Genomic DNA, 23,410 nt, shown 5'->3' on the forward strand with positions numbered 1-23,410 from the left:
CATGGCCCATCCTTCCACAGAGAGCCCCGGCTCTGCCAGCACACGCAGACACACCCCAGCCCGCATGCTCGATGCCTCCCTGGGCTCACACGCTTGCCGGGATTACACGGGGATTAGCAGAGAGCTGTCTACCAGAAATCAAAAGGGAATAAAACCAGCCAGAGGCACAGGCACTGAAAAAGCCCACAGCACCCTCCAGACATGCATGACAAGCAGAGGATGGAGCAGTGTGGGTTGCTGATGCTGTGCGGAGGCAGTGAGCAAGAGGGAGGTCACTCGCAGACTCCTCCATAACAATAGCAAATAAGGGAACGGAGAGTCTTTGTTGTGCTGGGGAAAATCTAGCAAGAATTGGGAAAAAAAAAGCTCGTTGCAGCCAGCTGTCTGCCTCCTCCACCCAACACAAACTGCGTGGACCGATAGAGCTGCGAGGAATTCCTGTTTCTGAGCGTTTGCAGGATGAAACGAAAAGGTCGGAGGAAAAGGCAGTGCTGCCAGCTCATGATTTTGTCATTAGTCTCACAGTGTTGGCCGCAGATTTTAAAGCCCCAGCTGTGGGAGTCGTGGGATATGCGAGAGCTTGGCTTGCAGTAAAAGGTACATTGATAGACCTCATGTTTTAGGGGGGGGGAGGAGAAGTGAAAATATGACTCAAATACATCCTGATGGCTTAAAATGAAGAAAGAAAAATGTAAATACTTTGGAGTTTATTATTTCTTTTTTTTTTTTTAACCTAGTAAGTTAGATCTGTGATTTTACAGGCAGACCACCGCTTTCCACAGTAGGAATACCAGGACTGCCTTGATAAACTGTGTGCGCCAGATAAATATATTAAAGTTGTGCAAGTTGCTCAGATGCTGTGCTAACACTGGTCGTAAAAATCACCTTAGATATAAGGCAGGCTCCTTGGGGAAGGGGCTAAGTGCACTCAACAAATAATGAATAGAAATAAAAATAAATATCAAATGGCCCATAAAATCAAACAATAATGGTAACTAAAAAGTTCCTGGATTTGCTGCCAGAGATAAAATCCCATCAGCAGTATGAAATAACAAGAAATACCCCCTTTTGGTTCCTTCTCCACATGACAAAAGTCAGCACGCCTGGTCACCAGAGTAGTTATGGAATACATCTTCTTTCCAGCATCTTGCAAATGCATTTTTCATGCTTTGAGAGACCTTCTGGGGTTCAATTTAACTGGGATCTGGGGAACATGTGAAAGGCATTTACAGCATGCAGCACAGCCTGGTTTTTCCTGCAGGGGAAGCAGAGGTGTAACGTTCACAGCTCCCATCCACCGACCCACCTGGGACAGAGAGGTCCACAGCAAGCGGGCAGCCTGGCTGGGCTAGCTGTCAGCAGGGCTGCTTTATTACCATGCATTTATTGAACTGAAATAGATGCACTTAAAATATCTATATAGACCTAAAAATAATAAAGGGAAAGCATTTATTTTAAACGTTTTAAAGAGCGGGGCATGCCACAAAGCTAAAGCTACAGAAAGCAGCCCCAGGAGAGTGTAGAAGGTATCAAATGAAGCAGAGCTGGTGTCTGAGGAAGCAGGACAAGTGCGAGGCACTGGAAAGGAGGGGCAGGAGCCCTGAAACACCAGCCAAATGCACAGAGCAGTGGTCAAGGTGGGGGGAGAGCTGGGGTGGGGGCCACGCTTGCTCCTGCGGCTCCGTCGTGCGGGCAGCACTGCCTGGCAGAAAGGGCATGGTGGTGAAACATCGGGGATGGACTGCTGCGGGCTGTGCTGATGACTTACGGCGTTAACGTTCATCCGCTGCCTCTCATCTCCTCTTGCTCTCCCCGTGCCTCGATGCGCTGACATCTCCTCTTCTGTGTAGGTCAGGTCTAAAATAACAGGGCCCCGAGGTCCTGGCTGGGGTCTCCATGCGCTGCAGCAATACAAATAGCAAATTAATAAGTACTGCTTCCCTTTCTCCCAAAGGTTTTACAAGGCTTAATTAATGAATGTCTGTAAAACGCATTTGGAGCTGGGAATGAAATGTGCTGTGGAAATGCCAAATATTTTTAATGCTCCAGCAGATTTAGAAGATTTAAATAAGAAAAATACACAGCTTTGCCTCTGAAACAGATTGCTCTCCTTGAAGCAGAGGGCTCCAGAACATGAAGTTTTCATCAGGCTGACTTGAAAGAGTATTTTCACGGCTTTCCAAGTGCGTTTATTCTCATGTATGAATTCCCCCTTTCCCTTATACAGATGTGGACACCAAGGCATGGGAAATCAAAGAAATTTACCCCCGGTCGTTGGCAGAGCCACCGCTATGAATAATTTCCTGATTTCCACTGACGACTGGAATGCCCTCTAGACCATCCGCTCTCTCCAGATGCGTGCCGGCTTTAAAAATTACACGGACCCTGCGACGCTTGGCCTTGTCTCTCCCGGTTGTTTTGGGAAGAGCCAGGAGCGACTCTGATGCCGACCATGTGTGGGGACGCGGGGCGGCGAAGGCATCTTTGGCACCAAGACGGTGCAGCGGGAGCGTTGCGATCTCCAACGACAAGACTGCACCCTCTGGAGGGTACTGTTGCTCTTGCACAAAGCACTTATGGCAATAAAATCCTGGTCCATAATCATCCAGGTGGTTTGGTGGGAGGTGTCGTCCCCAGGATGATGGGGAGCAGGGTTGTCCCCGCAGTCCCGGGCTGGTTGGACACAGGATGGTCCCTGCAGGAGACATTTTGAGTCGCACGTGAAATGCCGAAGGCAAGCGTGGAGCGCTGGGGTGCCGGCTGCGGGCAGGGGCCGGCGGCTGCCCTTGGATGGTGGTCGGCTGGAAGGTGCTGGCATGAGGAGGCCCGCGGGGTGGTGACAGACCCATGGGACCCCTCAGCTGTGGAGCAGTGACAGACCCCCCCAGACCTCTGCAGCTGTGGGGTGGTGACAGCCCTTGGGACCCGTCAGCTGAGGGATTGGGATAGACCCCCAAGACCTCTCAGCCACTGAGCAGTGACAGCCCTCAGCGACCCTCTGGCCATGGGGAGGTGACAGCCCCCCCGGGCTTCATGGTCATTGGATGGTGACAGCCCCCGGGCCCCCTCAGCTGTGGGGCAGTGACAGACCCCCCAGGGCCCCTTCAGCCATGAGGGGGATGACAGACCCCAGGGCCCCTTCAGCCACGAGGGGGGTGACAGACCCCCCAGGGCCCCCTCAACCATAACGGGGGTGACAGACCCCAGGGCCCCCTCAGCCACGAGGGGGGTGACAGACACCCCAGGGCCCCCTCAGCCACGAGGGAGGTGACAGGCCCCGGGGCCCCTCAGCCATGAGGGGGTGCCAGCCCCCTGGGGCCCCTCAGCCGTGGGGCAGCGACAGCCCCCGGGCCCCCTCACCGGCGGGGCGGTGACAGTCCCCGGTGGCGGCGGGGCGGCGCCAGGCCCGGCGGGAGCGGAGCCGCTCCCCGGTCCCTGCCGCCCGCCGCGGGCCCCGCTCGCTCCTGCGCCTTTAACGCGGCGGCTCCCGCCGCCTCCCAGCTCGGGGCCCGGCGGCGCAGCGAAGATGGCGGAGTCCGGCGGGGCCGAATTCACCGCGGAGCGGCCGAGCAGGTGAGCGGGGCCCGGGCGCGGCCTAGGCCGGGGGTTCGCGGGCGGGCGGCGGGGCGGAGCGCGGGGGCCCGGCCCGGCTGGGCCGCGGTGGCGGGCGGTGGCCGGCTGGGCCCGGTGGCGGCCGCGGCGCCTCCTCGCCTTCCTCCAGCGCCGGCAAGCGCCCCTCTGTTCAGTTATTTTCCCTTTACGTTCGGTGTTGCGGCTGCCCGGGGGTCCCGGCGAGGCGGGAGGCCGGCCCGGGGTGCTGAGGGGGTGCGCTGAGCAGGGCCCGGCGGCTGAGCGCCCTCTGAAAGATAACGCCGGTAATTAGTAACCAGGCTTTCCCAGGTGGAGCTGATGAGGAGGAAAGCTGAGGTTTGAGGGAAGCTCTACGGAGAATATTGTGAAGCACACCCCGACCCCGCTTGGGCAGGCTGCGGAGCCAGCGGCTGGGGGGGTTTGTGGACACCCCCTTTTGGGGTTACAGGGGCGCCCCAAGGTTTTGGTGTTTCAGGCCCATTCCATCGCACCCCCCAGCCCCAGCCTCCTCCCTGGGTCACTGGTGGTGGTCCCGGGGTGTGACTCGGCCTTCCAGGGCAGCGCGGGGTCGGAGGTCCCTGAAGGGGTCTTGTGGCGGCGGACGGCTGTAGGGGTGCCGCTTCGGGGGGGTTCTCCATTCCCAGGGCTTCCCTGTCTCTCCTCATCCAAAAGTTGCCCTGTTGGACACTTCAGAAAGTTGTGTTGTCTGTCTCTCGGGTGTCATTGCTGTCAACCTGTCACTTGGTTTCAAAGCATCGTTTGTCCTCATCGTAACTCTGCGTTCGCTCCTGAAATAACCACCCTGTATGTCGGAGAGGGAGAGCTCTTGCTGTCATTGTTCAGCACTGGCGAAGCCTGTCTGAATTCTCACCTTATATACTGTGGTGTTAAACCACGGCGTGTGTATATATATATATATATATGTGTATATATACTTTTTTAATTATTATTTTCCTCTAATGACCCCCTGTGTAAACTCTATGCTGTGTTCCTTGGGGCATTTCATTTTATCTCTCTGCACCTCTTCTTTCTTCCCTCTCAGAACAGGAACGGCAGCGCTTCTTTCACACGGGTGTCAGGAGGGCTGCTCGCTTGCCGCTCCAGAGTTTCTTGGTTCTGGGTGTGTAGCAGTGAGAAATGGAAGTAATTTGTTTCAGGGCTGTGATAAATCACCCAGGCTAAAGCTGCAGCCGTTTTGTTCCCTGAGCTGTAGCTCCGTCATGCTCCCTATCGCTGCATGTTTATTTTCTTTGTAAATTTTAAAGTAAAGCCGGTTGAAGTTTGGATACTGTTTCTTGTTGGTCGTTAGTCTTCTGTTTTAAAGGATGTGTTTATTGGAATATCCAAGGGGAAAACCTGATGGGGAGCATTGGACGTGCCACATAGTCTCTCTAGAGCAAGAAGAATTAGAAGGGCATTCCCTATCAACACTGATTCCTTGTTAGGTGCTTCCACTTCTGACTTCTTTGCATTTACTGAGTATTTACTCTCTAAGGCAAAAGGACAAAGTCCTCTCTTGCTGTTACACGCATGCCATTTCGGTGGTGCACTGTTACTCAAACAGCACGGACAGAATTTCCATCTTTGGAATTGCTACTGCATGGCTGATGCTTGTTACCCATAAGTATGCTGGCTTCCCCAAAGCAAGAAAATTAACTTGTCTGCTGGGGATCCTGTGCTTTCATTCGATAAGGAACCTGCTATGCAAGATGGGATGGACAAAAGGCTTTTGACACACTGATGGCATGAGATAAGGCTGTTGCTGTGCATTGGAAAGCAAATGGCCCAAATCTTCCATTTTGAAACAAACTTGCCTGCCTTTTGTTTGTTTCCCTTCCTCTTTCTTCCTCAATGGATAGAATTTCATGAGTTACAAATGGGTTTCATATTTTACTCAGCCCTCCGTATCATGCTGAGGCTCACTCTGTAATACTGTGCTGCTCCTGAATATATGCTTTTTGATTAGTGAACAAGTAAATCCAGAGGAAACGGTGAAATCCATTGGTATCCTTGGTAAGAGAAGCGCCCTGTGCTTTAGACTTTTTAGTGAGGTGCGTGAACTCTGCTGCAGTGGTGGTGAGGCAGGATTGTACAAAGCAGGGTGACGAAGATCTAGGAAAATCATCTCGGATGCTAGAGAGGATGTTATCGTGCAGACCTTTAAGCAGGAATTAAAGTGTCCAGACGAGTTGTTGAGGAGAGCTGCGTGTCTCTCAAATTGGGAATAATCGGTCAAAGCAAGGAAGGCAGCCAGGTTGTAGAAACACTTTTCAAAAACCTCCCCAGTATTGTTACACGCTGGCGTGTTTGCTGAAAGCGGTCCCACCTGTCAAAACCAGAATGAATGGGCAAGGGAGACCCGCAGGTCTTCCTTATCTCAAAGTACATATGTCTGTGTTCACATCAAGAGAAAGTCGACCTGAACTCCCCTAACCTTATTGCTTCTGAAGAAAACGGTGGGAGAGAGAGAAAACTTGCAGGAGGATGGAGTAAAACCACGTTGGGGGAAGATAATGATAAGGGCTGTGACTCTGCCTTGCCTTTGTGATTCTGTAATCTTACATAGCTTCAGCCTTTTAGATTCACCCCCCACTCCTTTTGAAACTATTTGAAGTTTAGTTTTGTGTGGTTTCTATGCTCTATACACTGCCACATGGCAATTTGAAAACAGATTTAGTTGTTAGATCTGGTAGACGTGGTGTAAATGTTTACACTCTAATTGAATCACTGTAAAAATAACTGCTGCTTTCTTTTTCAACGTTGGGAGACTTATGAGCTGGAGGCTTTATTTAGAGCAAAAGTAAACTTAAGTGATTCTTTAAAGGTTCCTGTCTTACCTCCAAGCGTTGTGTAGCATTAAGTGCTTTGTAAGGAAAAGCCTAGCATCAAGGGACAGTGGCTAAGGCATCTTTTCCAATTTGGCATTTACATGGAAGATAAATGCTGAACTTGCACAGAAGTCAGTGACCTTTTAGAAAAGCCGTTGTTGCACTTCTGGTGGTCTTGGGTTATGCTGTTCAGGTGATCCAGTGAGGGTGGCATGAAGCCTGTGCAGAACTGAACTGCCCAAGGAGCTGGGAAACATAATGATGTTTAGGATGGGTGCAAGCCTGTCAGGAGGTAAGTGCAGAGGATTTAGGTAATGAGGGAAACAGGCTACAAACAGCTGCGTCGGTAAGAGGATTTGATCCTGGAACTGAATTGGAATTGGTGTTACGATGCCAGGTGCTGAGACAGCTGCTCGCATCTGCGAGAAAAGATGTTTTCTTTAGTTTGCATTAAAGGGATGGTGGGTTTTTCTTCTGTTGTCTGCTGTTTCATCATTTTACGTTGCTTTTGCTTGAGATCCCTAGCAGCTCTGAGGCAGTAATCTGGAGGGTGGAGGTGCAGGGAGAGGAAAGGTGTGCTGTTGCTCACTGTATGCTGTAGTACCTACTCTGCATTTAACTAGTCCTGTCGTTTTTATTGCAACACTGCCCAGACGATGCAATCGAGTGCCGCAGAAACAGGCTGAGACAAACAAGTACCTCGTAGTCCGATTTTGAAGTTTTTTGAAGTTTCTTCCAAGTGTGGAGCGAAGGGCCCGGTATGGTTGTGTGGGAGAAGGTAGCAGAGTGATTTGCTTGGTGGGGGGAACTTTCTGCCCTGCTGGGAACTGCTAGTGGAGCTGAAATGGGCTGTCCTCAGCGGGAACAGGACCCAGGTGTTGCTGACCTGTGACGAGCCAGGAAGCTGAGACTTTTTTGGACGAAAAGCGGTGGTAGCTGTGCAACGAATCAGCTTTGCTCCGTTTCCAAAGGTGAAAACATGATGCTGGAGCGGGGTGGTATCTAGAAGGCCAGCAGCAAACAAGTGCTTGGGGCTGGGCTGAGTGTTCCTTTTGGGGTGGCCTTGGTGGCTCTGCCGTGCTTCCCCACACCACTAGGTGCCTCTCGGCCTTTGCACAGCAGCTCTGCCACGGGTGCTGCTGGGAGGTGCGCAGGGATGGCGGCAGAAAACACCCACCACCGCTTCTGCCTGCTGGAACGACTCTGGTGGTGTGTTGTAAAAGGAGGATTCTGCTTTTTGCCTGTGTTTTGTTTTGTTTTTTTTTCTTCTTTTTCTGGATACAACTTCGCTGTAGTTTTCCTTTTTCCAGAGCAGGGGGTTGGCAGGGTTTGACCGTAAGGGCAATGTGGTGGGGGGAACATGGAACTGTTTAACGCAGCGCTGTCAGCAGGAGTATCGAGTGTATAAAGAGCCTGTACTTAGCCATGTACTGTGGATACACAGGCTAATTTTACGTGGTGTAAAATCCACCATCCTTCTGGGGGTCCTTGTGTGGCTGGCTGAGCTCAGGAGCAAGAGAGCAGCTGACTTTTTCATTGCTGTGATACTGCCTGTGGCTGTCAGAGTAATTTATATGCTTAGAGTGATTTTTATATTTGCTCAGTTTGTTCCTGGCTCAGTGGGATTAGGCTTGGGGCTGACAAGAATATAATAAGGATAAAGTTTGGGGTGGTGAAGTAGTATCTTCCCGTTCTCGGTTATTGTAAAAATACAGGTTGAGGTGGTGGAAAGGCAGGGTGGTGTTAGTGCTGGGTGATGTGTGTCGCCGTCGCCTGCTCCATCCTCTCTGCTGCTGGAGGAGGTTTGGGGCAGGACTGAGGGTGCCCCAGGAAAATCCCTGTACAGGACAAGGTCCCCTGCAGTAGCTCTGGATATGGGCAGAGAGAAGAGAAATGGCAGATCCTGGTAAATAAATGATCTTCTCAGCCTGACACTTTGTTTCCCTCCAATATCTTGATGCTACCAGTATGTGAATTTGGACTCACGGGTACCTTACCTGAGAGCTGCGTTGGCCGCTTAGGGTGCTGAACAGAGAGGACCATGCTACTTTTCCCATTTGTCCTTGCACCAGCATAAAGATGACGCTGGCTCTGTGACAGAAGCATTTTTAAGAATCTTGTTCTTCTTTTTTTATATTGTTGGTGTGTGTCCATTCCCCCCCCCCCAGTTTGTCCTGGGTACAGCGTGTACTGACCAGTCCCTTACGTTGATACTCCATGAGGTTGCACAGAGTTTAATGTGTTCAGGTATTTCACCCTCCACTTTTTTGTTGCTCCAGTGCTCCATTTTACCAGGCCAGCCAGCTTCTGACAGCCATCCAGTTTTATTAGTGCTTTTAGCAGAAACCAAAATCCCACCTCCTTTGGCTTGCGAACAACCTACTGATTGAAGCCTGGGAGCAGTATGTATTTGTGTGTGTGTCCGTGTCCGCTGGGCCCTGTGTGAGTCCAGCTCAGGAAAAAAAGAAAAACACGGATTTGGAAATGTGTCTAGGACTTCTCAGGGGACAAAAAAATAATAATAATAAAAAAAGCCTCTTGCTTCAACTTGCTGCCTTACCTTTGGGTTATAGGTTTTCCTTGGTTCCAACCTGGGAGAAGTGGGATGCAGATAAGCAAATAAGATCAGTAGGACCTCATTCAGAAAGCACTTAAAAATGAAACATGAAGGTACCTCCTGCCACCTGTGAAATGTCTTTAACTGCTGGTTTCACTAAATGCAAGGCTGAATCAGGCGTGGGTTGTCCAGCAGTGGAGAGCGTGGGAGCCCAGCAGTGCCTGGTCCCGACCCAGCATCAGGCAGTCCATTTCTTGAGCCCTCAGTTCCCTCTTTGTGAGCATGACAAGCCTGTTGGGTCGCTGTAACACAAATTAAAAAAAGAGCTTGGTTTGTTGGGCTTTGTTCTTTTTTTTTAAGTAATGAATGTTACTTGTTCTCCCTTTATCAAATGTTAACTTTCCTTATGTTTTGGGACTCAAAGTGTAAAAAACAAAAGGCGAGACTTTTCAAACTTTACTATTCAACTTCAGGCATTTTACAGAAGACCATTTTTTTCACCTTCTCTAACTCAGACCCATTTATAATATCTTATTTGAGCAGTCCAAATCGCTAGTCACTTTTAAATAGAGATATTAGTCTCAGGCTTTCTACTTGTATTTATTGCGTTTGATAAAAGAGGGGGTGTCAGGAGAGGAAAATGCGTGGAGGCAGAGGAGAGAAATAAGAAATTAAGGGAAGGAGCTGGAAAGGGGAACAAAGAAATCGATTAAATGATTTTGCTTGTATATCTTTCCGAAGGATGATTATGTTTCTCTGCAAAACGTCCCCTTCATTCCCTGTGTTAATATTTAATTAGTTGCTGATCATTAAGTGCTTATTGTTGTTGCTAATTTGGACAGGGAAACGATGGTAAACGTTGTTTCTGATGGGGTGCTGGTGACGGTCTTGCTTGCTGCTGGGAATGTAAGTAGGTTAACAGGGCAGGTATTTTTAAGTCTCATTGCCTGGGAGCATCTCATCTTTCTTGCACCCAAACTTCAAGGAAACCTCTTGATGTCTTTTTGTAAGGGGGTGCAAAGGCCACGGGAGCGTTGTCCGAAAGTCCCAACAAGAGCCCATGAGACGGCAAATCTACAGGAAAGGGTTTAGCCTTTTTTGCCCTAATGTAACATTTGTTAGTGTGAGGTGCTGAAAACTTATTTTCATCATTTGGGCATGTGATATAAAGCCTCAGGATCTGAAATATTACAGTAACCATGGCTACCAGTGACTTATCTGAGGGAGTTTGACTTTTGTTTTGATTTTAAGTGTCTTAATTGTAGTTTAAAAATCAGAATCTGAATGTGTTTTTTACTTAGGCATGAAACTAAAGGCATTAAATGATTTGCATTATTAAAATATCTATAATGCTGCCTTTCAAAGGTTCTCAAAGAAGGTCCTTAATATTCATACCCTATGTTCTAAATAAAGTTACTCTTCAGCTGTATGTTAGTTCTGCTGCTCTTGCCATAAAAAATTTCTTGCAGGCTTGAGTGCTCTGGAGGTGCCTTGCTGGCTATTTTGCAATCCCAAGTCCTTTGTTTATCCACAGAAAAGCTGTGGCACTCCGTACTTGATGCATGCGAACACACACACATGCTGCTGCTTTTCCTCCCTCCTTTTTTGTACCCCAGCCATGCCCCGCGGGGTCCTACCTTTAGAGCTTGTGTTTACTGTAGAGGCTGGCTGTTGGAAGTTTGCCCTGCTTAGAAATCTTGCCAACCTCCTTGAGTTTCTCCTGTATGAAAAATTACCGAGCAGCACCTGCCCAGAGAGTGGGAAAATGTGGGTGGATATTAGCAAGGATGCTGAACTGGGATGGAGAGCCAGCCTGGCTAGCACTGAACTACCCCTCCTTCCAAGGAGGGCTGTGTTATAAAAGAAGACGACAGGCAGCTGTGTAGCAAGAGATTTTTCTTATTTAATTCAATCAGTGAAATGTTATAATCTGGCGTGGTATAATTCTCTCCATTTGTACTTGTGCAGTAGTTGCAAACATGCTGAAATATGAACTCATGCTTGGTAAGCCTTTAATTCCAGCTTTGATGTTTTTAATCATCAGTACAGATTTGGTAAAAATGATTCATTAGCTTGAAACGCATCTTGGATAACACGTGATGTTGTGGAGAATCGAGGAGGCAGAGCCAGGGGACGGTTGTTCATTGGGGTGTTCTTTGTGCCCCACCTGAACTGTTCCTTGAAGTATGGCCCTTAAATGTCTCTCAGCCCATCAGTTTTAGAGGCCTCTTGGGTGTCCAGCCCTGCGATCAGATGCCTCCTCGCTGCATCTGTTTCTGGTCAAAGATCAAGCAGCCCTTGCTCAGAAACATGTCAGCTAAGGATGTGGTCAGCATGCTTGGGGTGAGGATGAGCACATGGCCAAGCTCCTGCAATAGGTGCAGCAGCAGAAGCAGAATTTCTGGGCTTGTTTGCTTTCCCTGGCTGCCTGCTGGCTGGAACCACTCCCTTAACCCTTTGCTTTAACATTTTTGCAAGCCTGCAACATGTGTACGGTTTTGGGCTGATTTTCTCCAAGCTACGGTCACATACACCATGCTGAGCTTTATCCTGCGGTGACTGGAGAGGATTGAAAGCAATCTGGCTTCAGAGCAGTGGCTTGGAGACAAATCCTCAATCCCATTACTCGTTCCCTGGCAGTCCCTTTTTGAAAAGCGGGTACCGGTGATGTTAGCAGCCTTTGAGGCTGCTGCCCAGAATGGATTGCCCTTTGGAATCAACGTGTCTCTTGAGTTCCAGCTGCCCCCACCATTCGTACGATGGGTGCAGTTCCATGAATATAAAGATGCCTTTCACCACTACGGTGATTTCCATATGGAAAGTGGGATTTCTGTTGCTGTGAAGTCACCTTTATACCAATATATTCATGTTACGATCATGTAAACACTTGCAGATCCCCTTGCAGATCACTGCGAAGCCTGTGGGATGTGCAGTGGAGGTGCTGCTTGACATGGTTTTTGTTTTACTTTTTTTTTTTTTTTCAAAGGATATAAATTTGATGGGGTGCAGCCAGACACGCTTGACCCCGCTCCAAGCCAGCACGCTCAGCCCCTGCCGAAGGTCGCTCCGGCCACAGAAGCCTCTGCAGACCCCTGTGGTGGGGGAAGTACTTCACACAGTGCCGTCCTTTTGAGGACAAAGACGAAAAACTGAGGAAAATACCAGAGGCTCTCCAGCCCTCCCTCCATCAGCAAGGGAAGGGGGGAAGGAGCAGAATAAACACTTTCTCACTGTTGTGTGATGAAAGGCTTTTATCTTGAAGGCATGTTCTGAACTGCTGAGGAGGGGATGCAACTCTCCCGAAGTTTGTCTGCAAGGCTGTTTCTTCTGTAACAGATTGTTAAGCAACAAGTACAGGGCATATTCAGATCTCAAGATAGGGACAGCTTCACAAAGGCACTTTCAGATGTTCAAGGCTTCCTTTTGTGCTTTATTTTTTTTTCTTTTTTTTTTTTTTTTTTAGTCTTGACATCCAGCTGCTGCCTCTCTTCTTCCTCTATTCCTAATGCAGTGCAAGGAGAGGAAAGCAAGGCCGTGCGATGTGATGCACGCCACTGCACCCCGTGCCACGGCAGCCTGGTTTGAGCCAAGCCTGCTTTTATTACAAATCCTTTTTTATTAAATGCGGTGCAAACAGTGTTTGTTGTTGTTTTCTTACCTCTCCTCCTCCCGCTTTGTTTTTTTGTAAAACCTCTTGATTTCTCATGCTTTGTGTGGATTTTATTATGCTTCCAGCTTGTATGTTCTAAAAATTCTTTGCTTCCAGACTGAAGAAAACGGGACATTATTAATGCTTCTCTTAGTATTCAGTTTTGTTTTGTTTTGTCGCCCCCCCCACAGCCTTTGGAGGATTGTGTAATCATTGGATCCTTTTATTCTATACCTGTGAATAGACAAAGGAACTAGTACAGGGAGTTTTTCTGAGGTGGCTGTTCACAATTGCCTATTGAAATGAATTGCACATGCAAACACGTTTATTCCAGCACAGAAATATCTACCCGCCCAGATTCAGTCGTCCATCTACTTTAAACTTACACTCTGGTTATTAACAATGACTGTTAAAGTTAATTGAGAAAAAGGAAAAAAAGAGGAATATTTGTTCGGGTAAAGGTTGTTGTTTGAAGAGGGACCCACACTGGAAGGGTTGTGGATAGAGTGAAAGCGATTCTATATGGGTAAGCCCTTAGGCTGGAAAAAGGAATATTTTAAAATTGGTATGAAAAAAATGCTGAAGGAAATTCCCATGAGAAGAATCCTGCAGGAGATCGCATCTAAATGAAGTTACGGTAAATCTAGGAGTTGCCATCTCCCAGATGAGCTGCCAGAGCTGTCTGTGTGTGTATGTTACCTGTCCAGCGTGAAGCAAAATGGGTTTGCTTGGTGAGTGATACTGTGTTCAGAGGCAAAATCTATTTCCTTGCTTATGCTCAGTGTTTCCTCCTTTCGAGTCCAGCAAATCCAAGCCATTGTTCCAGAGAGGAGAGTAAAATGAGTTTGACATGATGAATATTCATGCACTCCTTCCCTCCAATCTCCTTCCTCTTTCGCCATGGGAAGAGCTGGAGCGGAGAGACGTTTCTTGGCTCGCGGAGTAATGGATAAAGGTCTTGTCATCAACTGACTTTTTGCTAATCCTTTTTATTATAGGAAGGATGTTGGAGCTTGGACTCCACTCTCTGAACTAAGATTTTTTAGTACGCTTTGACTTTAAGGTAGAAATTTCAGATCTCTGCTACAAGAAGCACAGCTGACTGGTATCAGTCATCCCAGTAGGAACTTGTATGAATATTGAGGCATGTTCCCAGGGCTGAGGAGTTTTGAAACGGATTGCAAAGATTTGATATCTGCATCCTGCAGCATCCCAAAGAGCTCTAAAGCTACTCACATAAAGCGGCTGCCCTCTCAGTGCTCTGATGAACATCGCAGATTTCCCTTAACTCGCTTGCAGGAAATTGCAGTCCGATAAGTTAGGCAAGTAGCAGGTCCTGTCCATTGTTCCTTATTGTTTGAGGATTGTTTACATCCCCTTTTTTGTTATCCCATCTCCCTGACTCTTCTCTGACCTTGCCTACTTGTTTCACCCATTGTGTGTGGCTCTTGTTGTTTAGGTAGTAAACTCTTAGGGACAGTTGTTAGCAAATGATGGGATTATGCAGCCCCTAGCACATGGGGAGCTAGTCTCTGTACTACTTTTTTTTTGGCTGTGTTCATATATTCTACCTAAATAATAATACTACTCTTTAAGTACAGTACTAAGTGCACTCTCCCATGTGGCCTTGGGAGCAAGTAATGCAGCTTTCCAGATTCGGTATGATCTGCTTGGGATTTTTTAAATGTTACGCTTCCATAAAATATTTTTAAAATACAAAGACCAAATAGCAGGATGCTTCTGAAAATATAAACCCCATCCTGAAGAGTGGACCTTATGTGTGTTTTCTTCCCAGAAGGACCCAGATCTTGATCCTGAAAAGTAGTTCAGAATTGGATTAAATTTGCAAAGGAATTTAGGATTTCATGCTTCTGATGGTGTGAGTGGTCCCTGTTTGGTGGGCAGGGTGTGCTGATCCGCTGTCGCCTTGCTCAGGAAACCTGCAGCATAATTGCAGTTATTTTCAGAGGAGCACAGAGCATCTAATAGTCTTTTCCACTTGTGCAGAGAGATAACTGCTGATGTTCACCTCCAAATGCAGCGTTCTCGCTGACAAGTGCATCTGAGGCCAAGTGAATCTAAGAATGATGCTCTCTGCGCTGGGGAACATGTGTGAGAGGCATTGGGAAAACCAAGGAAATATTTACACTGGGAGGGGACTGTTTACAGTGTAGTTCAAACAGCTGACGTTATTTAGAGCAGCTAGTGCTATGTAATATTTTGCTGTTGCTCTTCTCATGAGGGTCAGGCATAAGGAAAGGATCAAATAGGGCTAGCAGGGCTGTCCCTGGACGGTGCAGAGTATCTAACAGCTGCAGGCAGAATAGGTGGTGAGAAGAATAAGCAACTGTGATTCAGTCTCGTGGTTGAAGTCAAGGTCAGGGTGGACTCTGGGGTAGTTGTAGTGTGGGGACACCGATGTTCGTTGGAGGCTTTGGCCCCGCTAACTGATGTTTGGAGGGTCTCTGAAGCCCACGTGTGCTGTGGCGTGACGGGTTGTCAGTAATGCGAGAGTATAATTTAAAAATTTGGAAGTCTCTCTTGTACTGGGAGAAGGGAATACGAGGTACTGATGTCATGATGTTCTGTGTGGCGATTGAGCTGGGAATTTGCGTTCAAACTGCTTCATGTTACAGTGTCTTCCCCAGCATGCTTTGTAGGTATACCACATATTGTTTTAATTTAAAACCAGCCTGTCTCTCTTGTTCTGTTTTTAGCATGGCTGACAAGAACAGCACCCTGAAATGCACGTTCTCTGCTCCTGGCCACAGCACCACTCTACTGCAGGGACTGGCCTCGCTCCGAGCTCAGGCTCAGCTGCTTGATGTCATCCTCACTATAAATAATGAAGTGTTTCAGGTTCATAAAGTTGTCTTGGCTGCCTGCAGTGACTATTTCAGGTGAGAATCTGACAGGGAAGCAGGCATTTTTACCTTTCCCATTGATTTTCTGTTTCCCCATCCTCCCCTACCCCAGCCTTCCCACCACTCCCTGAAATCACACCCATGCACAGCCCCTTGGAGGTACGGTTTGCCCCATGGATGTCGGTGGGGTTACCTGCAGGCACATAGAGGCTCAGAGTCTGTCCCTCTACACGCAGATGAAGTTTGTTCGACTACAGCAGCTGGGCCAAGACCCAAGTTCAAGCTCAGGTCTTGAACCCACCTTGGCGGCCTCAGTAGGTGCTCTGCCTGTTGAAGGAAACAGGCTTTTGCCCTGGAGCTATTTGAGCTGATTGCGAAGTGGCAGCAGGGCTCTGAAATGAGTCATCCCATTGAAGGATGGTGCCCATTGTAAATACACTCCTGTTATCTTTAAATACCACTGATCTGTCTCCAGTGCTCACGGTTCTCAGCCTGAGGAGTATGAAGCGGTTTGTGTGTGCGTTCCCCAGGCTTCTGGTAGGTAGGGGAGAATTGTCCCGTCTTGTGTGGGTAGAAAAGTGAAGCACGGGGATGAGATTTCCCAGTAAATTAATGCAGAGTGAGCCATTTGCAGAGCAGGAAATTCAGTCGTAAGCGAAAATATGTATTCATCCACCTTGCCTCTGTCAAACTCTTTTGTAATGGTTCTCTGGCTTGGAATGACTTTTGAGTTAGGGATTTTTTTCTGGTGGTGCCAGCAGCAGTGTCAAGTGAGGCCCATGCTGGAGGCAGTGGGTATAGGGAAGGTTCGAAATAACAGAGAACTTGACCTGGGTGTTGTTCTGGACCGCAGGTCGTAGCAAGTCAGGGTGAAGGGCTCTTCAGCAGGGTTTGCGATCCCTTGATGTGTAGGTTCCTTACCAGAGCAGACTGGTTTGCTGAGCAGGTAACCAGTGTCCCTTGGCATATCTCTTGTATCCCTTCACCCATTTCTTCAGCTGCTCTGATGGCACCCGTCTTACCTACACATTTTCTAGGCTGTTCCCTTCTCTCTCCCTTTGGTAACATAAACCTTCCAAGCTTATCACTCTCCCTAACAGGCATGCAATTAATGATGGAGCTGATCTCCCACCAAATGCTAATAGCACTATTTGTATTCATAAATGCTGTATGCAGTGCCACTGCTAGTGTGTTTTCACTGTTGAAACATAATTGCTGAGTAGGTTTCTTGTTATAACTTCTGTGATGCTAAGGAAGGTTGTCCTGGGGAACAATGGCAGAATAATCTAGCTTTTGAAAATACTCTGGTTTTATGCAGAAGGGGGGAGGGAAGAGAGTGAAATTGAGGCATTTATATAATCAGCATTTTAGAACCATAACACTTCTTAAAGGAATTGCATTTTGTTTGATGATTTGTCTTCATCGTGGCAACAATAATGCTTTTCTTTCCTTATGCATGTTCAGCTCTGTGTAGCTAATGCATGAGTACATGTACGTCTGCATATCCTCTGGGGCAGGGGATCAGGGCAGCATGCTGTTCTGTGACATGGGATATGCAAGGGGGTTTTAGCAGAATGCTCTCATCTGCTACATGGACAAATAATTGTGAACAGTATTCCTGGTCACTCGGTTACAGAAAGCTGATTCCATATGCAGATACTTCCTTATTTAGGTCATTCAGGATTTCTTGGGTTTATGCTGGGCGGCAGCAGGTTTTCTAGCCTGGTTTGGACAGGAAACTTGGAATTCTTGTCTTTCGACACTGTTCCCAAGATATTCCTTTATTCCTGTGTTGATGCAGAAGAGCAGGGTCTGTTTTTTATTTCTCTCTGACTAACTTGCACCTTAAAGTCACTGCAGCTTCCTAAGGCAGCCCTACGTGCCTTCACGATGAATTCACCTTTCTGATGGAAAAGAGTAGGTTATTGATGGTGGAAAAACCAACCCAAAATGTGCAGGCAGCTTCCAGCAGTTTGAAAGGTCTTTTGTATGGCGGGCTGTAGCCTTGCTGTGGTGTGCGTACGGTGGCAGTGAATGGCGAAACTCCGTCTCGCAGTTTTTCCAGCAACCTGTTTTGACTTTGGCTTCCCCAGAACTGCTCTGCTACCGCTTGTTGAAGACTACACAGAGCACAAACCTTTGCCCCTGAGCTACCCATATATAACAAAAACTGCTGAAATTTAATGTAAACGTATAAAAAAACCCAAATGTGCAGTTATGTCCCCATCACGCCTACAGGCCTTGTAGCTGGGAAACACAGCACCGCTCTAGAAGAGTGGTTTACGAGATGTCTGCGCACAGTCCTTGGCGTGGTATGTGCTTCCTGTGGAATTTAGAAGCCTCCCAAGGAGGTGATCTAGGGCCTAATCTCTGCGTGGCCTGGTCAACTGGTGTGCTTGCAGCTGTGCTGTAACAAAATATTTTTTTTTTTTTAATTGCCTGTTAGCCCCCTGCCGTCGTACTGCAACATGACAGAGGTTTTCTAAAGTGGCTGCAACTCCCATTTTCTTAAGGCGTTGGGAATGAACCTTGGAGGGCAGGTTCTGTTGTGATTACCAAAGCTGTTCCTAAGATGTGTTGCATATGCAATATTGAAGCCATTTCATAGCTAGCCCGCGATATCACAGACCAACTGAAATCTGTGCCTAAAGGCAGAGCTGCAGGCAAGCTCAGAGGATTGCTGGCTTCCTAAACACAGGTGTCTTCGGAGGTGTATTTTTTGTGCTCACAAATACTGCGTACTTTAGGGTATGGTTACCAATCTCTGCTGGTGCAGGTCCTGTAGTATCCTTTGGTTGTTGAATATCATGGGTTTGTTGGTGTCCGGTGTACTACACTCCATGCTCTGGTAGCTCTGCTGACTTCTTGAAGCTTGTGGTCCTCTCTTACTTACGCTGCCAACGGGATTGAAAAATTTAACTTTCTGATAGCTCTGAATGTTACCTCTCAGTGCACTGTTTCTGCATGCTTTATGTAAGTAATTGCACACTCTAATTTCTCGTGGCTTTTAGAGATTTAGCCTTGACTTATTCCCCCCCTTCCCCATCTTCCCTAAAAGAATCAGTATGTTTTAAAAAAATAAAATTCTGAAGTGATCTGTCATTTTACATGTATTTTAAAAGGGGGAAATTTTTTGTTTGTGTTCTTGACCTCCAGGGCAATGTTCACAGGTGGGATGAGAGAAGCCAGCCAAGATGTGATCGAACTGAAAGGTGTATCTGCAAAAGGACTGAAACACATAATAGACTTTGCATACAGTGCTGAAGTGACTCTTGATCTTGACTGTATCCAGGATGTGCTGGGAGCTGCTGTTTTCCTCCAGATGGTGCCTGTCGTGGAGCTCTGCGAAGAATTTCTGAAGTCTGCCATGAGCGTAGAAACATGTCTCAATATTGGACAGATGGCCACCACCTTTAGCCTCGCATCCTTGAAGGAATCAGTAGATGCATTCACTTTTAGGCATTTCCTCCAGATCTCTGAGGAAGAGGATTTCCTCCACCTGCCACTGGAGCGCCTCGTTTTCTTCTTGCAGAGCAATAAGCTGAAAAGCTGCAGTGAAATAGACCTCTTCCGTGCTGCCGTCCGCTGGCTGCAGTATGACCCAACCCGCCGCGCCAATGCCAGCCAGGTCCTCTGCCACATCCGCTTCCCACTGATGAAGTCCTCGGAGCTGGTGGACAGCGTCCAGACCTTGGACATCATGGTGGAAGACGTCTTGTGCCGGCAGTATTTGCTGGAGGCGTTCAATTACCAGATCCTGCCCTTTCGCCAGCACGAGATGCAATCCCCTCGGACCACCATCCGCTCAGACGTCCTGTCCCTCATCACCTTTGGTGGCACTCCCTACACCGACAATGACCGCACTGTGAGCTGCAAAGTCTACTACCTGCCGGACGCCAGCGTGCGCCAGTTTAAGGAGCTGACGGAAATGGAGGTGGGCAGCAGCCATTCTTGTGTGGCCGTGCTTGACAACTTTGTCTACGTCGTAGGAGGGCAGCACCTGCAGTACCGGAGCGGCGAGGGAGCTGTGGATATCTGCTACCGTTACGATCCGCACCTGAACCAGTGGCTGCGCATCCAGGCCATGCAGGAGAGCAGGATCCAGTTCCAGCTCAACGTCCTCCACGGCATGGTGTATGCCACGGGTGGGAGGAACCGGTCAGGGAGCTTGGCCTCCGTAGAGAAGTATTGCCCCAAAAATAACGAGTGGACTTACGTGTGCTCCCTGAAACGCAGGACGTGGGGGCACGCTGGAGCCACGGTAGGGGACAAATTGTACATATCAGGTGGGTATGGCATTTCAGTAGAAGACAAAAAAGCCCTGCACTGTTACGACCCTGCTGTGGATCAGTGGGAGTTTAAAACCCCGATGAACGAACCCAGAGTTCTGCATGCCATGGTCAGCGCAAATAATAGGATTTACGCTCTGGGAGGCCGCATGGACCACGTTGACCGTTGTTTCGATGTTTTGGCTGTGGAATATTATGTGCCTGAAACAGACCAATGGACAACGGTGAGCCCGATGCGTGCAGGTCAGTCAGAAGCTGGCTGTTGTTTACTAGAAAAAAAGATTTATATCGTAGGAGGGTACAATTGGCATCTGAACAATGTTACGAGCATTGTGCAGGTGTACAACACAGAAACGGATGAATGGGAAAGGGACCTACATTTTCCAGAATCTTTTGCTGGGATAGCATGTGCTCCTGTTATACTCCCGCAGGTAACCACCCAGAGATAACTATGCATGACGGCGTCGGCCTGTGAAGTCACCTCCTGTTGCATGTTATCAGGATGCTGTGGTGTTTCTTTGTTGTTTGCAAATGGTATTGTGCATTTTGTGGGTGAGGGAAGGAGAAAAATAGCTTGCGTTCCCTCCTCCATAAAGTCCCTCCTCCTCTTATGTAGTGTTCTGGCAAGCATGTTTCATCAGAAGCACTTGTCAGCTAGTTAGACTTCACAGATGTTACAGCTGGAAAAAGCCTTTCTCTTTTTTTATTTTTTCCTTTTTTTTTTTATGGGGGGGTGCATTTTGCCAGTTTTTCATATTTTTAACAATGTTATACATTGCAAACATTGACAGCTCAGGAGTAACTTAAGTACTGTGGTTTGTTTAAAAGAGTTCAGGTGTGATTTTTATTAATAGCTCCGAAAATCATTGTATGTTGCTTTGTTGTTTTTTAGCAAACAAAGAAACCAAAAGCTATATAACATACTGACCTCCAGAAGCAATAAAGGGACAGTGGGAGCTAGAAGAGCTCAGGTGCTTGGATTATGAAAGCATATTCTTGCTTTTCAAAGGTGTTGCCTCTCCTCCTAAAAGGGGAATATTTATCCCTGCACACCTCTGGTCTCTGTTGGTTCTTCATTGCTTGTATTACGCTGCAATTCCAGATCCCTTCCTCACCACCCCCAGACAGCACCGTGATGCTTTAGTCCAGAAATTCTCCCTTAATCGGGGCATTCAGAGTTTGCAACACTAAAGCCATGCCGATAGCTTGATTACATATCAACAGGCATGATTTTTAAATTATTTTTTTTAATAACTGCCAAAAATTTATTTGGCTTCACTGGCAATAAGAGGTCTGGAGCTGTTCGCCTGGGCTGCCCCACTAAAGCAGAGAGCCCCCCCCCCCCTCCCAGTTTCTGGTTTGGGACCCCGTTGCCTTTGCCTACCCCATCGCTGCACCAATACGCATTCATCCGAACTCTTTTCGTATGAAAAGAGTAAAGGAGGTGGGTGCTACTTGCTCATAAGCTTGAAGGTTTTCTCCCTTGACTTGTAAATAAGACACTTGGCATCATAATACGATGGAAGTCCAAGTGGAATGGTTTTTTGTTGTTGTTGTTGCCAGTGGGTGTTTTAAATTAAGAGATTCATTTTAAGATGACTCTGTCATTTTTGTAAAATCTGTGTTTACTGCACAGAATACTGTTACTTCCTGAACTTTCCTTCCTTCCAAGCCATTTTTTCTAATTAATTTGACTGATTAATATATTGAAAGTTTCTCCTTCTATCAGGTATTCTGTTTCAAGGGCTTTGTTTTGTATCTGTGTAAGTTTGATTTTGATGTATGCAGTCTTCTTTTTAGAGAAACTGTTGCATTCTGCTGTTAAATAAATACTGTGCTGTAACCTTTAGAGACAATATGTAACGTCTGTTTTGCTAATGAATCATTGAGCAGGTCTGTGTAAAGCATGAACTCCATACCTCGGATTCACTGAAAGATATTTTTTCTGGAATAATGAAATTGAAGCACCTTTGGATATTATATGGTGAGAGCACATGCACTCTCAGTTAAGCTCTGCATTCTAAATTTTAGATAAAATGATGCATATTTTCATCTGTTCCTACCTATTTGCTGGTTTGCCAATAATAAATTAATGAAAAGTACTTGTTGTTGTATAGTATGCTAAAGTCAGTGGGCAAGCTCTATGTTCTAACTCTTAGGCAGTTAATTTACTCCATTCTCTGTTCATTTGGTCTGGCATAGAAGCCAGAAACACTGAAGAACAGTCTTGGCAGATAACAAGCAAATTTTGAAAGGATGAAATGTAACTCAATACAAGCTTCAAAGTTACAAAATAATGGATTTTCTTCTTTTAATGCTTCCATATGTTTATTGAAAGGGTCCTTTCTTAGGTTAGTAACAAATAGAAGGTTACTTGCTTTCCTATTTGCAGAATACCATTCATCCTCTGATGAGCGTGTCATTCCTTCATCATTGCCTTCCTGAAATACTTAAGTATTCTTCCCTATTTTATTTAAATTTTCCTACCAAAAGGATTTCTGTGGCAGCAGTTGATGCTTTGGCTGTTCTCTAATAACCTGAGTTTTTTTGAACACGCAGCCATAGTGCTCATAATCCACACCACATCAGATGGCGGGAGAACCCATGCAATGATCATAGTTGGCATCTCTTTGTAAGGAAACGGTGCTTTATTTTTTCACTTCAAGCTTCTAAGGTACGTGTGTGTGTCGGGGGGTAAAGGGCAAAAAAGAAAAGAAAAAAAGCAAAAATGAAAAATGAAAAAGCGTGTTTTGTATTGCTTTTAAGGTCAACCTTGCAAAACCAGACTTCACCTCTGTATTCGTTCATACTGGAATGGTGGCTTTGCAGGTAGGAGGATACACAAAGCCGTTCTATAACTGTATTTAAAAACAGAACAACTGTTGCCTGCCATGCAGTGAACTAGCCTGGTACTCGCATTCCCATTCCCTGGTGCTGCGGAGTGGGAGCTGGGAAAGGCTTCCAGATTCTTTCGCTGAGGCTTGCGACAGAGCACTGCTGTGTACCACCTCTCTTTGTTACTGGAATGTTCTTTTTATAGCAATATAAATAACTATTTTTCATAATGTTAGCTAGAAATATTCTAGCTGTTCTATAGCAGAGACTGACTAAAATATTTGTGGAAGTGCATATCATCCATATTGCTAATAAAATTTGTTTTATCCCTGTGAAGTATGTAGTTGTGGTTCTGGGCTGTTCTGTGCGTAACCCATCTGTTATTCTGAAAACAAATGGGTTTGATTCTTCTGCTCTATTGCAACAACTTGACTGCTTAGATGAGGGTCTTCACATAAATATCTTGTGCTTTGGAGCCGGGATGAAGAAAACACTTTATGGGATGCCCCACATGAAAAGCAAGTGGTCCTCTTCAAGAATGAGCAAAGCCACATAAATGTTTGATTGCACACGGAGTCATTTATTAGTCTCGGAGCAGCAATAAACGTTATAGGGGTAAACCTGATTTGGTACAATTTAAAATACCCTTGAACAGATGGGGAACAGTAAAAGTGCAGCATCATTAGTTCTAGGTATTTGCAGAGTATGCATGTCCCATTAGGGACTCCTGTCATGGCCAGGATAATAGCTTCTGTCTTCTCTGATGTTTTATGGGCCAGAAATTGTACTTAAAACTA

The 23,410-nt window shown here is 46.9% G+C and overlaps 2 protein-coding genes across 5 annotated transcripts; one reads left to right on the top strand and one right to left on the bottom strand.

Annotated features, from left to right (window-relative positions):
* Nucleotides 1-746: 746 nt before the first annotated feature.
* LOC121088116 lies at nt 747-2,849 on the bottom strand. Of its 2 annotated transcripts, XM_040593837.1 has the most exons (3): nt 2,266-2,849; nt 1,769-1,901; nt 747-1,255 (listed from the first exon to the last, which is right to left on the bottom strand). In XM_040593837.1, exons 1-3 carry the CDS (start codon nt 2,847-2,849, stop codon nt 1,163-1,165), a joined length of 810 nt encoding a protein of 269 aa, XP_040449771.1. In that variant the 3' UTR covers nt 747-1,162. The 2 variants fall into 2 exon arrangements, with proteins under 2 accessions (XP_040449771.1, XP_040449770.1); XM_040593836.1 differs by having other exon boundaries at nt 747-1,901.
* A 549-nt stretch (nt 2,850-3,398) lies between these two features.
* Nucleotides 3,399-21,621, top strand: KLHL26 (kelch like family member 26). Of its 3 annotated transcripts, XR_005827653.1 has the most exons (4): nt 3,399-3,573; nt 15,343-15,525; nt 18,646-20,789; nt 21,523-21,533. XR_005827653.1 is itself a non-coding variant. In XM_040592751.1 (3 exons), exons 1-3 carry the CDS (start codon nt 3,527-3,529, stop codon nt 20,225-20,227), a joined length of 1,812 nt encoding a protein of 603 aa, XP_040448685.1. In that variant the 5' UTR covers nt 3,399-3,526; the 3' UTR covers nt 20,228-21,621. The 3 variants fall into 3 exon arrangements, 2 of the variants coding, with proteins under 2 accessions (XP_040448685.1, XP_040448686.1); XM_040592751.1 differs by having other exon boundaries at nt 18,646-21,621; XM_040592752.1 differs by lacking the exon at nt 15,343-15,525 and having other exon boundaries at nt 18,646-21,621.
* Nucleotides 21,622-23,410: the final 1,789 nt, after the last annotated feature.

Source organism: Falco naumanni, chromosome 4 (genome assembly GCF_017639655.2).
Source record: "Falco naumanni isolate bFalNau1 chromosome 4, bFalNau1.pat, whole genome shotgun sequence".
Taxonomy (NCBI): Eukaryota; Metazoa; Chordata; class Aves; order Falconiformes; family Falconidae; genus Falco; species Falco naumanni.